Genomic DNA, 24575 nt, shown 5'->3' on the forward strand with positions numbered 1-24575 from the left:
TTGTACTTGATTAGTATGTTGAGCACCTACATCAGCATGCCTTTGACTTACATAATGCTTCACAGTTAACCTATACCTTGGCTACTTTGTACCAGAAAGATTGTATTAACATTATCACACAGATATATTACATTTTCACAAGGAGACAAAGACATAGCTGTTCTATACATTCTGTACAGTATTATAGATCATTAGAGCATCAAGTCAATTAACCTGCCAGGGCAGAATACAGCTCCCAAGATAAGGATGTCTCAGATGTTAAATCAATAGTACACTTTGCCTTAGCCACAAGGCCTAAAAGTAAGCATATATAGTACAATACCCAGGAAATAAATATCTATATTTAAATCAGCTAATTATTATAAGGCACCCAAACTCAAAATAATTATTTTGTTATTTATTGCTCATATACAGTGCCATAGACGTACATGGTGATTTATAAAACAGACAAAGATTGAGTCTCTGTCTCAGTAAGCTTAAAATATAAGAGCCTGAGTCTGCAAACACTTAGTACTGGGACTAATCCTAATTGCTGGGGATAGTCTCATTGGGCAGAGTCCTCAGATGTGCTGGAACAGTGCTTGGAGTCCATGAAATGGAGAAGACAAACGTATGCTTCCTGTCCAGCCCCCCAATCCTGGTTCAGCCACTGTAACTTAGAGCAGCCTCAAGACATTTCTAAATTGCACCAGGTTTTAACCACCCTCTGAGGCCACTGTGCCAGCAGGGATCACTGGAGTTCAGCATGCTCTGACATACTTCATCCAGCCCCCAACATGCCCTCTATTTCAGCCAAGAATTCCCCCATGCTGAGGGAATCCTTAACTGCTCATTTAGGACAGTATTAAGTCCTCTTTGTGGTGCTGGAGCAATCCAAAGGGGAATTATTGGAGTCAAGAATCTAACCCATTGGCTTCCATGGTACTACACCTGGTAGTAAGCGCTATGTTTGGTACTGTTGGCAAGATTGGGCTCAGCATTAAGATGAGATCACCCCAAGAAGACATATGCAGAGGTGAAAGTAAGCCGGTATGGTCCAGTACAACGTACTGGGAAGAACTGGTACGCCATACCAGATTGGACTGGCTTCCCTAGGACGGCGATTTAAAGGGCCCTGGGCTCTGGCCGCTGTGGGAAACCCCAGGCCCTTTAAATCGCCGCCCGAGCCCCACTGCCAGAGTCCTGGGGTAGCAGTGGCAGGGCTCCAGTAGTGATTTAAAGGGCCCAGGGCTCCGGCTGCTGCGGGAAGCCCCGGGCCCTTTAAATCATCGCCCCAACCCTGCTGTCCTGCCTTCTTGGGGTAGCGGTGGCAGTGCTCCGGCAGTGATTTAAAGGGCCCGGGGCTTCCTGCAGCAGCCGGAGCCCCAGGCCCTTTAAATTGCCGCCTGAGCCCTGCTGCTGGAGCCCTGGGGTAGCAGTGATTTAGAAGGTCCGGGCTCCCAGCCGCTGCTACCGCAGCCAGAGCCCCAGGGGCTTTTAATCTTGATTTAAAGGGCCTGGGTCTTTAAAGGCCCCACCTCTTCCAACTGAGGCCACACTTCTTTTGGTTGAGGCCATGCCCCCTGCTCAGGACTCCAGAGTACCGGTAAGTCCTTTAAGTTACTTTCACCCCTGGACATATGGGACGGGGGGAGGGAAGAGTGAAGACTTAGATGATATAACTGTGTGGTCACTTGTGAAACTAATGCATGCAACTTCAGGGTTACATTTAAAAATAATTAATTCCATTTATTTTGAAGCTGGGTGTCAAAGACAGTGGATATAATAATGGGTGAATACATCACAGTAGCCAAACACTGGAGGGAACTGTTAGCTTTTAGGGGGGAAAGCTGCCTGGCAGAGAGGACGGAGGAAAGGAAAGTGTAGGAATCATTAAGATATTCTGCCTCCTTTCCCCTTCTTCCCAAGAGGAAAGATATCAGTGATGCTAAAGGGACATAAAAAAGAGACCTCCATCTTCCCACTAAAACTAGTGCTTGAGTCTATCAGGCCTGAAGAAAAAACATTCTTCACCTGTCCAGTGAAAGTATAATACAGGTAACGTGGGGCCAATATAAAACCTTTCCCACCTGTTGTGAGTGTACTGGCAGGTCAAAAGAAAGAATCTCAATACCCTCCACCCAGTCCAAGTGCTGCTAGGACAAAACAATTGACTTTACTCATAACATGATTGGACTGGAAGAGAAAACACCTATGTGTGAAGAAATGGGGAGGATATATAAAAAGGCAGAAAAAACTAAAAATTAAGGGTATGGATCTCATTTACCGCAAAGCCGCTTTACACCATTCTGGGCAATGGACTGTAGGTGAGTGTAAATGTAACAAGCCCAATTTAAGGCCTGGGTATAGTGCCAGAATAGTGAAAAACATACTTAGTGTATGTGAGAATCAGGCTCTACGAGAGAGTCTGGGGGATCTGTGAAAACACAGATAAACCAATAAACAAACAACCTTTTTTCTTTATGGTAAATTATAACTATATTACATGACATAGAAGAAAATACTGCATTTATTTCTGATTCTGCTATCAATAAACTCATGGCAGAGCCCTTTGTATTGACAAAATGATCATGAATAACTCAAAATTAAAATATATTTTTTATAAACCATATAGTCACATTGAGTCCAATCTTGCTCCATCTTTGCCAAACTCCTGTTGACTCAAATGGTGCAGGATCAGATCTAAAATGCATATACAGGTTACTTTCACTCTGAAATATTTATGCATATATACCATTTGTTTGCAATAATAGAAAAAGACCATGCTATTGGTCAACAATGCATCTAGGTCAAATGACTGAAATTCCTGACCAACAGTATAGTCGATTTTAAAAAGATGATGTTGCACAGTTGCACTCAGGATAGTGAGGTGAGCAAAACCGAAGGAAACTAAGTGGCCTAGTGAAACACACTAGCTTGTGAATGATCAAAGTTCAGTTCCTCTTTCCTGGGCTGGTACAACTGCAGAGGCAGTGTGTGCACATCCCATTTGAGAGTCTTCTCTAGTGACCTATTCAGACAGTTCATAAACTGGATGAATGAATGCAGCGTAGGGAGCTATATTTAGCTTTCTTTAGCTAGAAGGCAGGTGTAGAAGATATGATGGGACGTAAAGTTAAAAAAATGAGATGGATGAAGGGTCAGTGATTTCACCCTGGGGAAAAAATGTAAAGCAGCTGTATAATTTTTCCATTCAGAATTTAAAAGTGCCATTCTGCTATCTGAATTGTTTATTTGTTGGGGAGTAGATGGATTCCAGGCTCTGCTATCTGTCAATAGCCCCAGTCCTGATCCCTGAATAGTTTAGGATAATGTGTTATTTAAATACAGTCTATTTCAAGAACAATTTAGGACCTCACCCAATGCTCACTGAAGTCAATGGAATGTCTCCAGTGGACTTCAGTGAAGGACCAGGCCAGTAGTGAATAAATCCTGCCCAGCTGTGTCATACTAGTGGCCTCTTCTCCCATCAGTAAAAATATATTCATGGCAGTTATGAACATGAATTGATGAGAGAATAAAGCTCAAGCAAGATTTTCATTTACGGTTTCTAGTGACAATACATAATCAGGCAAGTGAAATCTGAGTTGCTTGTACCTGGCACCAGAATCTAGAGATAAAAATAAAGCCTCATAACATGTGCAGCTTTGATGTAGTTTATTAATGCTAAAACTCTGGTATCAGCAAACAGTACAGACACCAAACGAAAGGTTTTGAATTCCTTAGTCAACTCACATCAGCTGCTGTCTTATCAGTGTATTTTTATTTGTTTGATCTTCTATAACTTTCTCTCTTTGTTTTTCAGATAGGATAGTAAATCAGGTAACTATTGAAGTAATTTGCTGCATTACAAAATCTAAAACTCCTTTTAAAATGTCCTAAAATGGTGCAACTCTGCACTAAAGTGCCTACTGCAGGGTGATTTGTACCTTCCTCTGAAGCACGTGATGCTGGGTATTGTCAGAGGTAGGATACTGGGATTATATGAATGACAGGTCTGATTCATTATGGCAATTTCTAGCTCTCAGTGTGTCACCATGTCTTATAGGAATATTTTACAGGATGTGACATCCACATATCACAATCAGAAAATCGTATCAGAATAAGCTAAACAGCTATAAAAGCATATAACGTATACATGCCCCTTCTTATTTCCCTTAACACCCTTTTCTTTGGTGACTTCATTTGCTCATGACTTGAAGTACTTTCAATAGGCATGCACTATAATAGTCACTGCTCTATAATTTGAAGTATGAGATATTACATCCTTATAATTTTTCTTCTATTTAAACCAATTGTGGATTCCCATTTATACCCCTTACAATTATCCCTTGTTTGTTTTAGACTGCAAGCCTTTTAGGGATGGGACCGTACTTTCTTTTGTGTTTGCACAACACGTAGCATATTGTGGGTGATACCAGTAATAGAATCATAGAAACGTAGGGCTGAAAGGGACCTCAACAGGTCAGCTAGTTCAGCCCCTTGTATCGACGCAGGACCAAGTCAAACTAGGTCACCCATGACAACCTATTCGTAAAAATTTCCAATGATGGGGATTTGACAACCTACCTTGGTAACCTATTCCACTGCTTAATTATCCTTATAGTTAGAAAGTTTTTCCTAATATCTATCCTAAATCTTCCTGCAGCAGATTAAGTCAATTACTTCTTGTCCTTTGGACATGGAGAGCAATTAATCACCATCCTCTTTATAACAGCCCTTAATACATTTTAAGATTGTTATCGGTTCCCCCTCAGTCTTCTTTTCTCAAGACTAAATATGCCCATTTTAAAAAAATATATAATAATTAAAAATATAAAAAATAAAAATATAATACCTCAGTAATATATTGTTGCTGTGAGTTCCAAAGGTTGTTCATGCACTGTGTGGAAGAACATTTCCTACAATCACATTTAAATGCACCACTTTTAATTACATTTGGTGCTCCCACATTTTTGTATGGTCAGAAGAGGGGACTAAGATAACCCAGCTGCCCCGCTCTATATTATTCAGATGGGTACTCAGAATTTTGAATTACAGACATTTATATATAAAATAGCCTAAACATTTAAGTATTCTGTGCCCATCAACTATCTGAATATAAATCCCAAAATTGTTAAGAGAAATGTTCCTGTTTGAAAGGAGATCAGGTCCCTGTTGACACATTCCGCCGTTCTTTACAGCTCAAGACTGAAGTTTAAGGTTATCCTTTATTGTTTCAAATGAATAACATGAATGACAAAGTCAGTCAGCAAATGAAGAGCCAATTTAAAAACACCAGAAAACAAATTTAGTTAGTTTTATTTCAAAAGTAAAATATTCCTTCTGGTTTCTGGTATTATCTGCATCCTGTACAATCCCCTAACCAGCCCGCCCAAACAGAACCTGTGGCTTTGAAAATATATGGAGAAATGGATGTTGCTTGGAGGAAAGGTAAATATTTATACATCTTCTTTCTATCACACCAAAGGTTTATATGTAGCTTTCTAACACCAAGCAGATTGCTACAATGCTGGTGGGCTAGATTGTTTCAAACACAGACCTGTGTAGGGGGCAGTGTGGAGCTGCCCTGCCCCAGCAGGATCACAAGGATTGACAGTGATTGTGCTGAGGCTCAATCTCTCCTGGGGCTGCTTGGTGAGTGTGGGCTCTGCACTATCTATTTGGATGGCACAGATTGCTCTCTCTGTCATGCTTGCCATGCTCTATGGGCTGGTGTTGGAGGGGCAGAGCCATGCTTCATGTCCTCTTTGCCCCCTTCAGGGTGATTTGTTCCCCAGAGCAAGGACTGAGCAGCCCCTCCTCACAGAAACTACTGTTGTAATCAGTTCTTGTGCTTCCCCTTCTCCCACACCCTCATGCAAGGGTTGATCACAGTCTGGTCATATACAGTCAATTTACATGGTATCAATCAGTTTATAAAATGACTTGGTTTGACTGGCTGGTTCCAAACACTTATACAGTGATTACAGCCCAAAGTATAGATGTGGAGGGAGTATAAAGCCTCTTTAACCAGATCACTGCCTCATCACCACAATGTATGTACTTCAAAAAAAGATTTTACCAGCACTAGTGGAGTACACTTTGCAGCCAAACAAGTCCAGCTGCTTGGTTTCTTTCGACTTGAGCGCTGGGGCCCGCTATCCCTAGCTCTCTTTCTAATTCATGGCCGCAACCACCAGTGAGCAGGGTTGCAGATGCATGAAGAGCTAGTCATAGCCCTTCGAGGGCACAAAGTACTTGCGTTTGACCCCTTTGGCCATAGGGGGTATAGAGGCGGGGGTCTGCCAGATGGTTTTGGCATTGGCCTGAATGGTCTTGATGAGGGGCAAGGCCACCATTGACGGACCTTCCGGGGCCAAAATGTCTACCACTGGGTCCTCCGATTCCACCACCTCCTTGGCCTGCAGACCCATATTGAGCACCTGCCCCCATATCAGGGTGTCCATGGTCTGAATGGCCTCAGTCCCGCTCCGTATACTGAGACCCCATTTCCAAGCCTGAGGAACGGGATTGGGATTGTGAGGGCCAGGGTGGTGCCGTGTGGACCTGCTTTGGAGAACGGCGTCGTGAAGCTGGAGAGCATTGTCATGAAGCTGGGGAGCTATGCCACGACATGCCACAGTGCCAGGACCTAGAGCAGTACTGCGACCTGGAGCTGTGCCGAGATGGTGAGCGGCATTGTGACCGGTACCAAGTTTGGAACCTATTCTGCAAAGGCGACCGTTGTATGGAGCAGCGCCGTGACCAGGAGCGATGACACGATCGGGAGTGGTGCTGCAAGTGCGACCGGTGCCACAACGGGGAGCAGTGCCGTGACGGGGAGAGGTGCTTGGACCTTGAACGGTGCCGAGGTTCGATCGATGGTGCCGATGATCGGAACAATGCTGGCTTGCCTTGAGTGCCACACGCTGAGGCACTGGAGGCTTGGCATGGAGCAGAGGAGACCCCGGTGCTGTCATGGCGATGAGGTCCCTCGCAGCCACAAAGGTATCCAGAGTGGACGGCATCTGCATTTCCACAGTGCTGTGGGTCGAGGAGTCCAATGGCACCGGACTCGATGGTTCTCCTTGTGGGGCCAAAGTCGACGGTGCCACGTCCATAGCCTTAGCGCCCGGGTGCTCCTCTTTGGGATGCGCCCTATTGGCAGGCTCCAGGTGGGTGGGTCTCTGCGCAGCAGAGATACTCTTCTCCTGCTTCCAGTGCCACTTCGGTGCTGGGGAGTGGGATGATGCCAGGCCGAAGCCGCCAGTTTCAGCACCGGGGAGCAGCGGTGCGGCAGGTCTTGGCCAGAGTCCATCTGCGGGGCCACTTTCACCACTGTCGCCCAGGCACTGAGCACCGAAGAACTCGGTGCTGGTTCCTGCTGCGCCAAAGAAACCTGGGGTCTAAGTGCCACCTCCATAAGGAGTTGCTTAAGACAAAAGTTCCACTCCTTCTTGGTCCTAGGACGAACCCCTTTGCAGATCCTGAACTTTTCGGCTTGGTGAGCCTCCCCCAGACACTTCAGACAAGAGTTGTGGGGGTCACCCGTTGGCATGGGCTTGGAGCAGGATTTGAATCCTGGGGATTGAGCGTGAGAGCCCTCCCAAGGGAAAGCAGTCGGGACAGAGGGAGACCCCCCCAACCCAACTGCTACTAACTACACCAAAAACAAAAAGAAAACTACAAGAAAGAACAAGAACAACTACTATGAGAATCAAGCTAGGGAAACGTGGCGAACTTGCTAAGCAAGATGCCACTGTTCCAACGACCGTCACAGGCGGTAAGAAGGAACTGAGGTGGCGCCAGGTCAGCAGGGTCATATATTGCGCGCTATGGAGGTGCGACTCCAGGGGGTTCCACAGCCGACCTGACGGATGCTGCTAGGGGAAGAACTTTCCGATGGCTGTTCATGTGGCACGCGCACACCTAATTGGAATCAATATGAGCAATCACTCAAAGAAGAATCAGTATATTTGAAAATGTGGAAAACATCCAAAAATATTTAAATAAATGGTATTCTATTATCGTTTAACAGTGCGATTAACCGTGATTAATTTTTTTAATTGCTTGACAGTCCTAATTTTTTTTTCCAAATCCAATTTGTTATCAAAATATTAGAATGAGTTTGGATTTTAATAAGACCCTCCTCTTACTTCCGGATTGAGAGCAGGATCTGAGAAGGGTTTAATATTGACATTGGAGGAATGCATGAAAGAATAGCTGATGACTGCCAGACTGTCATGCCAGGAATTTGCTATAGAACTAGGAGAATGTATTACTAAATTTCAGCCATAACATTGCACAATATATTTTTTCTGCCAGTGAAATATTTTATTTATCTATACAACTGTATGGCTACATATATACACTGTAGAATGTCCACTATGAAAATTCAATATTCACTCCCCCAGGAATCTTCCTTTGTTTAGAATTTTGAGATGCCACAGTACCACCATCATTGCAGAAGACTAAATCTTACATTTTTCATGGAACCTGACATGCATGCACAGACTGCAGTGAGATAGACTGTGATTCTTTTGAAATGAGAAAACGATATATATTTTCCTCTTCCCCAGGAAGCCTCAAAAGTCGCCCAGAATTCTTAAGCTTTTTTCTCAGTTTTATGTAATACATGCCCTATTTAAGAATTTTTTCTCCAGTCTCAAGATGCATGAAATAAAAATGTCATAGAAGAAAAGGGAAGTATGCTACTGCAAAGGACAATTATACAAGACAAAAAACAAACAATAAGGAAAACAACAGGTTCTCTTGTCATGCTGCTTACACTTATTTGTGGCCAGCTCCTTATGATGTGTTGATGGTATTCTGCTACTCAGCAGTATTGCTATCAGTATTGCATGTTGCCTATATAACCCACTTCAAAACAGTAAAATCTGAATGTTTATTGTGAGGTCATATAAGGGATCTCAGTTTTCCTTAGACCGTTTGCACTATTTGGAGTCCTGACTGAAACAGGAGAGAAAGAGAGCGAAACAGTATGAAACTTCAAATGCACTATACAGATGAAGAACTTTTCTTTCTTCAGCAAGAATTGCCTCTACAGAGTCCCCATTCTCATAACACTTCTGAGCAATTACAGTCCCTAGTGGAGGGTTGAGGATTTCTTAGTTAAATGAAGGCTGATCTCTTGAAAAAAGAATCAGAGTTATCTCCTAAATTGAGAGTGTTGTGTGAAGGTGTGACTTGAGTTCCATGAGGCAGCTTTATAGAAGTCAGAGGAAGAGACGTTCATTCCTCAGTCACATAAGGAAAGCTATCATAGACCTAACAGGATAGGCTTACCTTCTTGGCCGCAACAGGACTGAATACAGAGTTTAATCCATTTACACAATCCCTAAACAGAGACTAACTCCCCAATGGACTTGTGTCCGAAATGCTACAAACAACCTTGGAGACTTGTCACTCAGTGCACCCTATTTATATCCAGCTTATGCAGCCTGCCTTCCCCTTCTAAACTCTAATGTTTCAGGAAGCAGACAGGGAGGCTGATACACTGATTAAGACAAGACTATTTCAGAGAGTACATCAGGGAAGATTTTAGGGTGATGGCTCAACATGACTTTATACTAATGTAAGCCTGGGAATGGAGGATGGACTATACATAGCTGTACTTCACTCACCCTCCTAGGTTATGAAAGAGCTTGCTGCAGTTTGTCTAAGTATTCAAGATGTGTACCTACCAGAGTGCTAAGATTCAGGCTGCTAGGAACGGTGGTTCTGTGACTGGATGAAGACTGACCCTGCTTCTGACATACAAAGTCCACAGATGATGGAAAGAAGAATGATAGTCTGATGCACTAAGAAATGTGAATATCAAAACCAGAGAGCCTATGTTGTATCTATGAATCCATGCTTCACCTTTCTGGTGATTTAAGGAAGCAGAGGAATCAGTTAGAAGGTATATATCACTCCCCTCCATGATGAATGTGTCTGTCACTAGCCTGCCACTCAATAATTGTACAAAGGACATCTGGTATCATCCTGGAGGCAAACAGATCGAGAATCTGAGATGCTCCCTTTCTGGAATATTGCATTCACCAACGAAGTTTTCAAGTGTCACTGATATTTGCTCTGATGACTGCAATTCAAGTAATTTAAAAGATAGTTGTTTCTCTCTACCAAGCAAATGGCAAAAAGTGAAAGATCTGATGAACTATGAAGCAGTCCCAAAGTTAACTTGTCATGGCTACACTGGGGCAGGTGTATAGGGGCCCATGCAACTTAGAGGGCCCAGGGAGCACTGGAAGTTCTAGCTGGGATCCGTGGATGCAACTATACCCACAGAAATCAGGCCTAAATGTTCACTTCTCACATGGCTGAGGGCACAGTTGCATCCAAGTCCCACTCCACCTGCTGGAACCCACAGCAGCTCCTCTCAGGGCCAGGGACTGCCACGAAGCTTTGAGCCAGGGGAAGAGCAAGCTTGGCTGTTCTTTTGGTCCAGCCTGGCAGGGAGCTGCAGTGCAGGATGGGGAGCCTATGCCACCGCCACTCAGGCAGAGGTACCTGGTCTGTGTACTCCTGCCCACTCCCGGCTGCGATGGCAACTGCCTCCCACATACCCCAGGAGGGAAGGAGAGCAGGTCTGAATGTGGAGCACAGAGGGAGGGGATGGGGAGGAGGAGTGACTGTGGGGCACAGAGGGGAGAACCCTAAATCCCTTCCTCCAAGGAAGCCTTGAGACAGCAGGGAGGGCTAGGGTAAGGAGTGGGGCAGGGGAGACATGGACTCCTGGGAAGGGATGGTAGGGGGTCTCCCTCAAGGGCTGAGATCCTGGGAGCAGGCCAGAAACATGAACCTATAGCAGATAGTTCATGAGTTTACAGAATGAAAGTCTTGCAAAATGTGATTCAAACAGGAGAGGAGAAAAAGTCAGTATTATATGTTGCACTATACTGTTTCACAGACATTCACATTTTGAGAATTGTTATCAAGTACTGAACAGTTGAATTGGCAGATTTGGTGCTATAAATAAGTGAAACACTCATTAAAATTTGAGGAAGGGGCCCACAAAAAAAAACCTGCACAGGGTCCCATATTCTGTTCTTCCACCACTGCTTGGCTACATATATGAAGGGCACAAGCTACCCTCCTCTCTTTGGCAGTTAAGTAATATTTTGGGGCTTCACAGCCTGGCAGGCTCTGATGACTTCAGCCCTTTACGTAAGAAAGGAAAATTCTCAATATTTGCTGTATGGCTTGAAGCTCCAGTGAAGGATGGATTCCCTGAGCTTCAACAGGCTACAAGAGTCAACACTGTCTAGAACATTTCCCTAGTTCAGGTTTTACTCAGGTTATCACTATGGATTGACATGGTTGGCAGAATGGAAATCCTCAAAGGACACTGCCAAACAGATGAAAGCTTATAGAATTTGTTGAGGCACTGCTAGCAGGCTGTCTCCTCCTGAGCTATATCCTATAAACTGGACAAGGTTGCAAAGATCTCTTTCTCAGAGTCATAGATAATGAATGCAGGAACTCAGAAAAGATTGGGCAAAGCTCTCTTATTAAAGGGTTCAGAGTAGCAGCCGTGTTAGTCTGTATTCGCAACAAGAAAAGGAGGACTTGTGGCACCTTAGAGACTAACAAATTTATTTGAGCATAAGCTTTCGTGCGCTACAGCTCACTTCATCGGATGCATGTGAAGTGAGCTGTAGCTCACGAAAGCTTATGCTCAAATAAACTTGTTAGTCTCTAAGGTGCCACAAGTCCTCCTTTCCTTTTTATTTAAAGGGCTAGTCCAGGAACTTTTCTATTGGTATATGAAAGCCATTGCTACAGCAGGGTCAAGTAGTAATACTCTCATCAAGTCAGTTTCTGCATCGGGTTGAAAGTGACATTTCCTGGTTGAATCTGAGGCCCAGACTCCTGAACAGTAGCCAGATTATATCCAGGAAAGAAGAGCATGGACTGGAAGCCATGATGAGACAGGAAACCCAGGAAAACATGAACTACTTGATCTCTTAAGTGGAGCAGCACTAACACAGGTCTCCAATGGTGGCATGACAGATAATGACTCTCCGTATCACCATATAAAGTTTTAATCTAGGTGGGCTATGTGCTCTACAAACATAAAAGAAGGCACAGTCCCTGCCCCAAAGAGTTAATATTCACTTTCTTTAGTCTAATACAGCATGGAAATCTCCTTGTGTCTTTAAGACTAGGAAGCACTGGGAATAAAAACCCAGCTCTTCCTGAAAAGGATGGGAAAGGAGCAAAAGGAGGAGGCATGGAGCGGAACTGAATGGAATAGTCCTTCCATACTATATCCAATATGGTGCAGGGCTCTCAAAATTTCAAGCAAAACAGCTGCCTGGTATTGGATGCTGCAGGTGGAGCCAGAATTGAGAGCAACTGGTCTCTCTTATTGCTCGTAACACCTGTGAAGTTTTACTTATTGTGGATGGCTGGAGAGGCCTTTCTGAGGTGCCTGATGTTTCAAGGACTGCCCTAATGTGAGTAGGCAATGTTATCTGAAGGAAATTTCCTGTGGGAAGACTTAAGAAGACAAGAGTGATCCAGGTGGCTTGTGTCTGAGGTGTCAAAAGATCTAGAATGGACCCTTCTCATCTCAGATTGGCACGGATCTGAGAACTTCCAAGATGAGCCTCTGATACTATCTCAGTTTAAATTGAGACTATCTGTGGAGACCCCCAGATCTGAGCCTCTGCAACTGGGGCAGAAGGAATCAGATGAGATATGGGACTGATTGTACTAGAAAGTACTGGAGAAAACTCCCACTGGTTCAGAGTGGCCAATGGAATTCCATCTCTGTGAGGCCCCAGTCAGGACTGAGGCAACACATAGATATGAGGGAGTTGCTGGAGCTCAGGGTCCAAAGTCACACCTCATCAACCATCAGATTTAAAGAGTCTGGAACTGTAGCAGATTCGGATCCAATTCTCAGTTTCAGGTGCCCACTCAGAGCCAACAGGTGCTCAGATCTGCAGGGTTTATAACACCGTAACAGGCCCTGGATCTATTCTTCTTAAATGCAGAAAAAAGTGGGAAGCATAGCTGAGAGGCAGGAAGGTGTTGGCTGGCAAGGGGTGAGGAGAGCAGCTGCTCCCTTGCTTCACAAGGGACACTGCTACTGACAGTACAGCAACACTGCTATAGGCACAGAGATGTTAGCCTTCTATGCACACAGCAAAAACTCTTGTCAGGCCCTCGTTTTCTCCCATCATCATTTCTGCAATTTCCTTTTCTCTGGCCTTCCTAACACCCACGTTGCCTCCCTTCAACCCATTAAAAACACCACTGCTAAAATCCTCTTTCTTGCCCATTATTCTAGCCAAGTCCTCCTCCTTCCTAAAGACCTCCACTCCCTTTTATACCACATCAAATTCAAGCTTCTTGCCCTCACCCTCCAGACCCTTCATAGCTCTCTCTCACCCTTCTTTGTCCAGTCTTTTCCCACTTCCTTTCCACAAAATATATTAGCTACTCTTGACTGCCCATTTAGCCACTTCTCCCACATCTGTCTCTGCACCTTCTGTCACACTGCTCCCTGTCCATAAATGACCTCTGAGAACGAATTCATAAGGTCACCCCCTTCTGTCCTCCAAATACCTCTTCAAAACTCTCTGCTTCCATAATGTCTACAAGACACTACTAATTATGGTTAGGGTGAAGGGCAGCCAAGTATAACGGATGCGTATGTATTCAACAAAAGGAAGTATATAAAATGGTAGCTTTTCAAAGGTACAAAGGGCATATACGCACCCACTTCTCACTGGGTGTCTAACTGCTCTTTCTGCCTTTGAAAATCTCTATATGACATATAAAAAAGCTTGCATGTATTTTGATTGCACCCCTCTCCCACACCCTCAGCATGTTGCTTGTCTTCTTAGATTGTAAGATATTCAAGATTGGGTCTTTTATTCCTGTATGTGTGGCACCCAGAATATTATCGGTGCTATTTGAATAAAAATAACAACAAGAGGTGCCCACAGCCCAGGTAACAGTGGGGCAACTAGTGCGTACAGGTCATTTTTGCCACCCCTTGAAGTCTGGCAGCGGAGTAGGCAGAGTGTCAAGCTAGGGCTACTACTGCCTCGTGCTTAGGTCTGTAAAGTATTCTTCGCATATAACGGTTGCTTCATTTGTCTATAAATTTACGGCTGCACTGGTACCTACCTCATCTCTCTATAAAGCATTTTCACTACCCGCAGTATGAAAAGTACAAAAAAGCAAACTCAACTCTACCCTGTTATTTACTCTACGATTGCTTCTGTCACTGCCAAGTTTTCTACATTTTTACAGCCAGACACCAACTACAAAAAAGTGATTAGAGATGTGTCCTGCTGATGCTCCTGCCCAGCTTCCTAAGCACAAGAAGCAGTTCAGGGCTCTGAGTCACCCCGTCAGCCCCACTCTTCTTCCAGGAAGACATCCCTGTGTCAGCACTTCTTCAGTTAATTGAACAGTCTGCTTGCTTTTGTACTCATGACAACAGCTGATGGGGGAGAACATGGAACTTCAGAAGACTGAGGGTTTTTTTTTTTAACTGCTTTTGATCTGCTCCTTGATCAGTGTCCCTAATCCAAAACTGAGTTGCTGAGGCATAAGAGCTATGATTATTTTAATATATTAGGCCTTGTATGAGACTGGTTAGTAACACTAATCCCTCCCCTAGTTTCTGAAGTGGGACAGGGTTGACCTCAGGCCCTTCCTTCCCTTGCCCCTTTAATTAGCACTTGTCAATATTTGAGACTGAGCTTCATGACAGCTTTATATTTCCTAATGTTGCAGTTAATGTTAGTATATTTAGTGGTCATGAAAATAAGAGACCAATATTACTAGCGAAAGCCATGGATAACATGGTTAGCAGCTTGCAGGCTTCCAAGAAACCTTTGCAAACACATCTTAATCTTAGCCTGTGAACATCCTGTTTTCCAACCTTGGGCCTCTCCTAAAACAACACTGTAAATTACAGTTAATGATGGAATGTTCTAGTGATTTGGAAAACAGTCATTAGGTTGTGCCAGAGACTACTGAGCTCATTCATGACCTGTGTTAGAGTTGACCTTTCCCCTTTAATATTGCACTATGAGCTTGACTCAGTATCCCTTGGGAGTCTATCCATTGGTTTCAAGAGGCATTGGATCAGGCCCTAAGATAGTGTCATTCAGCTTCTGGAACTTAAATTATGTAGTAAAATGTTGAACAATACTGCAGCAAATACACTGTAGCCAACAACAGAACCTGAGTGAACCCTTTTCACCTAAATACCTACTGATAGCTTATGGATAAAAGGATGTCTCAAACTGTAATTAGAAAGTACTGTACTCTATTCAAACCCTCCATTCATGTCTTGTTACCCTCCCCATCAATATTCTAATGATAATGATGGGAGATATGTGCAAGCAACATAGGGAGGCACAAGCCAAAAATCTGAAAGTGTTCAGTTTTTGACTTTCTGTTAAGTCCTTTAGGCCAGAAAATTACTATTTTTAAATAAACACAATTATTTTATTTTTCATTGGTTTATATTATTTATTATAAATCTTTTGTCAAAAAATCTGTGTTACTTAATAATATGGTAATTGATGTGTTTCAGATTTACAGCCTATCAAACTAAAAGGAAATTTCTACTCAGAACAATATTACACTTTTTATCTAGTGTTCTGTGTCCCATGGTGCACACATTCAAAGTGGTAATACAGATTTTTGGTTGTAAAGAGTAAATCATCCTGATGTAAATGACGGAAGACTAAATTAAAAAAAAAATTAAAAAGTCTCTTGCCCATGCCTCCCCACCCTCTATCATTCTCCCAGTTTCCTGCTTCCTCTGCACTTTTTGTCCCTTACCCTTAAGTCTCCTGCCTATTGCATTCTCCCTCCTTATCCTCTATATTATCCTGTCCCTGCAGTCTCATTCCCTTCCCACACACATCCCTCTGTGTCCCTGCCTGCAATTCACATTCTATTGCCCCCGTATTCTCCCTCCCTTGCTACATTTTCTTGGCCCACCTACATTTCTCTGAGCCAGTCTCTCTCATATTCCTCTGTGTCTAGAGTTTCTCTTGCCACAAGACTCCTTCCTAGCTTTCTTTACATTTCCCAAACATCTAGTCTTATTTCCTACCCCTCCAGATTTCCAGGTCCTTTATTATGTGCTGGCTGGATCTCTCTCACACAAAGTGAAGATGCAACTGTCATATTCACTAAGGGCACCCTGATTTCAAGTTAATTAGAAACAACTGGAGATGGCAGCCATTTTCAATAGGGGCAGCTTAATGGCCACCAGAACTGGATGCAGTACTCCAGTTGAGGCTTTATGAGTGCTGAGTAGAGTGGAAGAATTACTTCTTGTGTCTTGCATACAACACTCCTGCTAATACATCCTAGAATGAGGTTTGCTTTTTTTGTAACAATATTACACTGTTGACTCATATTTAGTTTGTAATCTACAATAACCCCCAGATCCTTTCTACAGTACTCCTTCCTAGGCAGTCATTTCCCATTTTGTATTTGAACAATTCCTAAGTGTAGTACTTTGCATTTGTTCTGATTAGATTTCATCCTATTTAATTCATACCATTTCTCCATTTTGTCAAGAACATTTTGAATTTTAATCCAGTCCTCCAAAGCACTTGCAACCCCTCCCAGGTTGGTATCATCCTCACACTTTAAAAGTTTACTTTCTACACCATTAGCCAAATAATTTATGGAGCTTTTGAATAGTACTGGATTCAGGAGAGGTCCCTGTGGGATCCCACTCACTATGCCCTTCCAGCTTGACTGTGAACCATTGATAATTACTCTCAGAGTACGGTTTTGAAACCAGTTGTGCATCCACCTTACAGTACGTTCATGTAAGCTATATTTCCCTAGTTTGATTATGACAAGGTCATGTGAGAGAGTAACAAAAGCCTTACTAAAGTCGAGCTTTATCACATTGACTGATTCTCCCCATCACAAGGCTTGTTACCCTGTCAAAGGAAAATAGGTTGGTTTGACATGATTTGTCACCTTATTATCTTCCACATGCTTACAAACCGATTGTTTGATTATTTGCTCCATTATCTTACCAGGTACTGAAGTTAAGCTGACTGGCCTGATTCCCTGGGTGGTCATCATTCCCCTTTTTAGAGATAGGTACTATATATTTGCCCTTTCCCAGTCCTCTAGGATCCCTCCCATCCTCCCCAAATTCTCAAGATAATCACTAATGGCTCAGACATATCTTCAGTCAGTTCCTTAAGTTAGGCCCTGCTGACTTCAAGACATCTAACTTGTCTAAGTAATTCTTAACTTGTTCTTTCGCTGCTTTAGCCTCAGATTCTATCCCATTTACATTGATGTTCACTGTGCTAGTTATCCAATCACAGCTTTTTTGGTGAAAACGGAAACAAAAACGGCATTTAACACTTTGGCCATTGCTGCGTTTTCTGTTATTGTCTTTCCTTCCTCATTGAGTAATGGGCATACACTAAGCTTGGTCTTCCTCTTGCTTCTAATACATTTATAAAATGTTTTCTTGTTAGCCTTGATGTCCTTAGCTAGTTTTATCTTGTTTGTGCCTTGGTCTTTCTAATTTTGTCCCTGCATCCCTATGTTGTTTATTTATAGGTCATATTTTGACCTAGTTCCCACTTTTTGTATAACTCTTTTTTGAGTTTCAGATCATTGAAGATCTTTTGGTGAAGCCAGGGTGGTCTCTTGCCATACTTCCTATCTTTCCTGCACCAATACTGAGACTTACAATTATATCACAACAGTTGATCTACAGAGTCTACAGCCATGGTAAGAATAATGCATGAGTCCCTATCTCTGAATGGGAATGTTTCAAAAAGTTTCTTATACAACTTGAACATAGCTGTGAGATTTTACTCTTACCCTTGCAGTGAAGTCCACAGCAGCACTCCGATTTAATAGCAATGTAGCAACATTAATATTTCCATAGTGAGCCGCTATGTGGAGTGGAGTAAAACCACTCTGGGGGAAAAAAAGAAATTTAATTAATATTTTAATGTCTTCTTGTTCCTGCAATATTTGTCTGACAGCACTGACAAAAACTAGCAAGCAGAATATGCAAGTTAATATTCCATTCTGTCCTGATATTCACTCACTGACAGGTTACATGAAATCATAATACTAAGTAAAAGAGGGGAAAAAAATAACAAAATTATTCTACAAGAACAGGACTAGGATAAGACTTTTAGTTATTCTAGATAAACATCAGAAGACATTTGAATTTAAAAAATTATCCTTCTTTTAAGAGGAGAAATTAATTTCTAACCAGAAATATCTACTTGTTATCTGTATTATTTTAGCCTTGCAAGTAAAATTTTTCTCAGTGATTCTTTGCAGAAGTTCAGAAGCAAATCACTTCAAGACACTTGCTAACTAGATTTTATAAATTCAAAGAAACTGCTAATTAAAACAACATCAAAGACCATTTTAAATTATTAATGTGGCTTTTTTTTCAACGGTTAGTACTATAAAGATCACTCTCCTACTGTGGGCAATCACACTGGGTTATGTTAAGACACCACAAGTTGTCAGCCTAATTAGAAAATGCCTAGCCGATAACATCACTTCAGCAACTTTTTTTTACATATTTATGTAATTTTACTTCCTTTTAAAAAAATGCTAAAACATGCAGCAATTCAATCAGTCCCCCAAAAGTATGAAACCTTATGGGAACTAGATGCATTTCTAAATTGTTAGCAAGCCTTTTAGCCATGCTAGCTTTCACCGCCTCACTTAGAGAGTTTTGCAGATTTAGTACCACTGTAAGATCATTTAATTTGCTGACACCATCAAGGGTAAGTGTCATGCAGAAGCCTAAAGAATCAGTCCTGGATGCACAGGGTTGTCTGCAGCTCTTCACACAGATGATAAACATCTACAGCATTAGAACTTCAGAAACCTTCACTTTACGCAATATGACGCTTATATCGTAATTAGTTCCAAAGAATGCTTACTCTTACTTTTACAACCCTAGTTTTAGCTGCAGAAAGCCCTGGTAACTAAACTACAGTCTTCTCTAGCACATGCTACTTTGTTTAGTCTAAAGCAGGTATCTATCATATAAAAGGCAATGCAGAGCAGAGGAGAAAGAAATGATGCAGCAGCACTAAGTTATGAAAGAGTGATGATGCATATATATATTTATATATACCTCCGTTGTTCTATTCACCAACATCTAGGTTAACACATTGGGAAGCAAAGAGGGGAAAAAATGAATGGTTAGTCAACCACTGGTGACATGGATGCAAAAAGCTTCATGATAGCTGTCTGGCAGGGAAGCTATGGTGAAAGCACAATCGGCACAGAAGGAAGCTAGACCGGATGGAAACTGAATGATCATCTATTTTAAATGTTAATTATTACACTTCTATAAGAGGTTTTAAAGTAATAGGATTACACACAATTTTAATCATATGACTATTTTATTAAATTACATTCTCTACTGCACTCTACCGATACTAGCCATCACTTCAAATACAACCAATCATTTGAATAGTATTTTCCTTGTTTGGTTGGTTTTCTATTTACATGCTGTCTACTCATGATAGTAACCCTGATTTTAAACAGAGGAGAAAAAATACAAATGAAACTGTATTACTTATCATGTGAAATAGACGGGGCACAAGTGTAATTCCTTGAAGCAAACACTTTCTTAAAGGACCTCTTCGCCTGTTATAATCCATGTAGTTAGTACATAGCTTTAGGCATGTCTCAGCCTATTTTTTTTACAACTAACCTTTGACTCCACATCTGCATTATGGTCATTCTGCAGCAACAGAGCAGCAGCCTTTGTGTCATCCTTGCGGGCAGCAATGTGGAGAGCAGGAAGACGGACTTTTCCCTTTGTATCATTTTCAAGCAACAGTGAAACCACCTGGTCATGACCTTGTTGCAAGGCTACTGCCAAAGGTGTGAAACCATCCTGTAAACAAATAATAATGACACTCAAAAGATATTCAAAGACTACCAGAACAAAAAGCAAACTGGTAACATTCATATCAAAAAGAATAAAACTCAAAATCGGAGGTAATGTGTAAGGTGTTATGTGGAGTCCAGTCTACTCAAACTGAGTGTAACAGAGTTACAAGGCCATAAAACTAGAGTAAAGTATTAGTGAATCAGGTCCTAAGAGTTTCAATTAATCTGTGACTTAGGACTGGCTGTATACAAACATAAAAGGAGACGACAAATAAGTGTATGAGGCTTGAAAGACCAACAAGACAAGTTACTAAAAGAACCAACATGGAAGTATAATCAAGAATAAAAACTGAAATTATGTTGAATTATAAATGTTAATTATGTCCTGTAGCAATGTATCTTCCTTCCCTAAAGAGCTGTTTGAAATAATTATATTTTTTCTGAATAAATTAAACTCATCTCTATACACTGCATTAATCTTTGAAATATGGGGAATTTAAAATCCACTGACACTTGCTAAGAATTTAAAGTCGTCTACTATGTAAATTATTTCATTCCAGCTACAAAGTTCATCTGCCCATTCATAAACACTAATTCTTAAGTGATATTTCATCCTTTCATCAACTGTACAGGAGTTATTTTAACACTAGAAGAAATTGTAGACCAAGAAAATGGTGTAAATGGAAGAATTTGAGAGGTGAAAAACAGAATTAAGACAATGGCTTAACAAACTTTACAGAAGGGTACCTCTAAGTGCAGAAAGATGAGAATATTAGATGCTCATGGCTGATTTCGATATTTTCCCAAACAAACAAAACTTTTAGCCAGTAGAGAGAGCACCATCTTGATGCTGACACTCCCAAAACTAAGGGGGCAAAAACTGTTAATCTTCCATGAAAACTTTCCAAAAAAAGATTTAGTTTTTTTGTCAAATTTTTTGAATTTTTTAATGAAAATTTGAAAATTTTGCATTTCAACTTTGCTACATTTTGATGGAAAAAACTCTCTCTCTCTCTTTCTCTCATTCCCCCTCTATTAAAAATGTAGGGGAGAGTAAGTCGGGGGTCGGAGGGGGGAGAATGTGTGTATGTAAAAAAGTGAGAAAAAGCGGTGATGGTAGTGGAAACACTTTCTCCTGCTTTTTTTCCCCACTTTAAAAAAAGTTAGTTATTTTGTGTTAAATGAGAAAAAGTGTTAACTTTTTAGAAACAAAAGTAACATTCTTAAGACTAATGCCTAAAAGTTAAATTCTTACTTTCTCTTATTTTTTTCACAAAAAGCCACATAAGCCCCACCCCTTTTACAATAGAAAAAGGGAGAAGAGTAAAAAATGAGAGAAAACAGGCATTTCCCCACAATTTTGAAATTAAAATAATTGAAAATACCCCAAATTGTTTTAACACTAAAATTTCTTATTTAATTGTTTTACATTAAATAATTCCACCAAAAATGAATTTTTTTTCCAAAAATTTTATGTGTCAAAACCCAATTTTTTGATGACAAAATTTTTTATTGAAAAAACACACTGGAATAAATGTGGCAATTTCTGGGATCGCATTTCACTGTCATATCAGCAGAATCTGTGATTGTGGACAGCCCAATGAATTAAAAAAAACCCAACAAGTTATTTTGTTTCTGCACACAAATTTAACAAACTAAACATTTCTGAGGTTGAAGAAATTATGCTAGTGATGGAGATTTAAAAAAAAAAATCCTTTCCATCAATCATTTTTTGGATTGGAAAGTACAAGGACCACAATGTCAAAAGGAAGGCAATTTAGAGCATTTCTGACTTGAGCAATACCAGGAGTCTTGAAAAATTTCCAGCTCATTTCAAAACGTAAGAGTTTTGGATATGTTCTAGATAAGGTTTTGAGATCACCCATTAAAATCTGGAGAGCTATTCAAGGTAGAAAGATGGCCCCTCCCACTAATGTAATGCTCTGTGAATAGCGAGGATATGTGTAATATGAATGGGCAGGAAAGTTAGCTACTTCAGTTCTGGCCCTTCTCAAAGAGAACACTGGTTAGAAAATATAGACAAGATTCATCCTCAGAAGACGGGGCAGCAAGCACACAAGAACATAACATTTGAGATGTACTAAGTGTGAATGGCAATGGCTTGCAGAGGCATTAGGGCAATGTGGCTGGGGAGTACAGAAAGTTATATCAGTCCACATTTCTAAACCCCTTGGCAAGGAGGGATGTAACCAGTACAAAACAGAGAGCCCTGTTAATTTTTTAATTTTTTTTTTTGAGGCAGGAGAAAATGGTTCAGATTGAAGGGAGGAATGAAGGGAAAGGAATGAGAAAAGAAAAAGGGGTAAATGAAGATGAAAAAAATGGTGAGAGGGATTGGCCATGGTGAAATCTCATCATTGTTCTGTGTGTGATGTCAACACCAACCTATTTATATACCTACCTACCTACCTAGATTTCTAGCCTATCACCATGGTAACTAGACCCTTGATGTGATGGCTCATAACTTTTCTTTCTTGTACAGTAAATATTGCCATTTTGAACTTGAGCTACTGTATGAACACATCCATGGGATCTCCCAAGGTATCCGAATGGCACATTGTGACGTTTAATGCATATAGCCAATTTTTTAAGCAAACAGTGCAGCTAGAGATTTATTTGAGAACCCCTTTAGATTCATTTCTGTGTAAGTCACATACTAAATATTTTCAGTCAAGTGATGGTATGTTTAGTTGGGCTCCCTGACTCTACAGTGAGGAATTCAGGTACAGCAAAGCAACCTTTGTCTTTACATTATATTTTTCACCCCAGTATCTGTATTATTTGTATTCCTGTGTCTTTTTCCTGTAAGTACAGTGCCCCTGAAAAATAGAGAACCCCATGTGGTCAGAGGCAATGTGGAATAAGATGTCAAATGTCTTTTGATGAGAGCATTGATTTCTCAAAATGAGGAGTACCCAATGTTTTCAATAGTCAGCCATGTGAGTAGCCAGTTGATTCACCTGCAAAAAAAAAAAAAAAAAAAAGCAGGCTCTCTAGCAACAAACTCCTCTGTTCAGGCCTTCCCTGCAGTTTATGGTTCCTTCAATTTCTAGTGGCTTCTAAATGCTAATTTTAAAAAAAGGTCATTAAGAATGTATTTTCCCCTTTCTGCACACAAGGGGAAAGAGGGGTGTGTGTGATTTGAGCAGCTTCCTATAACCTCAGTTTCTGAAGATCTACAAAGGAATGGCCCATCTGTTCTGTATATACGAAAATTACTTATCTTATAGTAACTGGAGGTTCTTTGAGATGTGTGGCCCCTATCAGCATTCCACTATGGGTACACATGCACTGCATGTGCCCAGAGCTGGAGAATTTTGGTCTCTGTTGGTCTGCACATGCACCAACTGCCTCTCCAGTTCCTTCTCCACTGCAAGTCAGACAAGATCTGAAGCAGAGGAAGAGGAGGGTGGGTAATAGAGTACGGATTGGGACAAAGCATCTAGAAGAAACTCCAGTTACTATAAGATAAGTATGTTTCTCGTCTTCTTCAAGTGCTGGTCTCTATGTGTATTCCACTGTCAGTGACTGGCAAGCAGTACTCAAGTAGCAGGAAAGTGTGAGGTCATAGATGGCAGAGTCTAACTAAGGACTGGAATACTTGTGGCACCTAAGAGACTAACCAATTTATTTGAGCATAAGCTTTCGTGAGCTACAGCTCACTTCCTCAGATGCTTATGCTCAAATAAATTGGTTAGTCTCTAAGTTGCCACAAGCACTCCTTTGCTTTTTGCGAATACAGACTAACACGGCTGCTACTCTGAAACCTAACTAAGGATTGCTGTTCCAAAAGATGCATCAGCAGAGGAGTCCTATACCAAGGCACAGTGTCTAGCAAACATGTGGACCGACCTCCCCGTAGCTCCCTTACGAATATCAAGTAGAGTTGTTCCTTACATTACTGTGGAATGAGTTCTTACCCCATAAGGAGGGGGAAGACTAGACAGCTGATAGAGCAAAATACAGACTGAGACCCATTTCAAGACTCTTTGAGATAATATAGCCTGACCCTTTCCGCAATTGTGACAAATATTCTAGGGGATTTCCTGATTTTTTTCGTTCTCTGCAGATAAAAGGCTAAGGTCCACTGAACATTGAGGGAATGAGCCTCCTTTCTTCTGAGGATGCATGAGGTTTTATGAAGAACATAGGTAAGTGGATAGACTGATTCAGAGACTGCTTTGGGGGTGAATTTAGGATCTAAACATAATGAAACCTTGTCCTTATGAAATATCAGGAAGATTCACCATCAATGCCCCAGGCTCACCAACCCTCTTTGCTGAGGTGATAGTTACCAGGAATGTGACCTTCATGGATAGGAGAGACATGGAGCAAGAAGCTAATGGTTCAAAAAGAGGCTTAGTGAGTACTGAGAGAACAAGGTTCAAGTCCCATTGAGAGGTAGGATTTTCTTTAATAGGTGGAAAGGTTGCGATTAGGTCTTTGCACAATCTGCTAGTCAGAGGGTGTGTGAAGATCAAGTAGTCCTGAGAAGGCAGATGATAAGCACTGATTAACTGCCCAGTGAAGGTCTTTGATGCGCCCAGATAGAGAAATGCTTCCATTTGGCTAGGTAACATTTCCTTGTGGAATCCTTCCTACTATTAGAAAAGTTGTTTTGTACAGCTTCACAACATGATTGCTCTAAG

General features: G+C 41.5%; 1 protein-coding gene across 10 annotated transcripts in view; it reads right to left on the reverse strand.

Annotated features, from left to right (window-relative positions):
* ANK3 (ankyrin 3) overlaps positions 1–24575 on the reverse strand; it is a 557055-nt gene that overhangs the window by 167149 nt on the left and 365331 nt on the right. For 5 of the 10 annotated variants that reach the window (XM_073353398.2, XM_073353395.2, XM_073353399.2 and 2 more), the window contains 3 exons: positions 19724–19909; positions 19139–19162; positions 17851–17949 (listed from right to left, as the gene is read on the reverse strand). In XM_073353398.2, the coding sequence (XP_073209499.2) occupies positions 17851–17949; positions 19139–19162; positions 19724–19909 (309 nt within the window). The remainder of the gene's footprint in view (positions 1–17850; positions 17950–19138; positions 19163–19723; positions 19910–24575) is intronic. The other 5 variants (XM_073353406.2, XM_073353403.2, XM_073353401.2 and 2 more) reach the window with 1 other exon arrangement.

Source organism: Lepidochelys kempii, chromosome 7 (assembly GCF_965140285.1).
Source record: "Lepidochelys kempii isolate rLepKem1 chromosome 7, rLepKem1.hap1, whole genome shotgun sequence".
Lineage (NCBI taxonomy): Eukaryota > Metazoa > Chordata > Testudines > Cheloniidae > Lepidochelys > Lepidochelys kempii.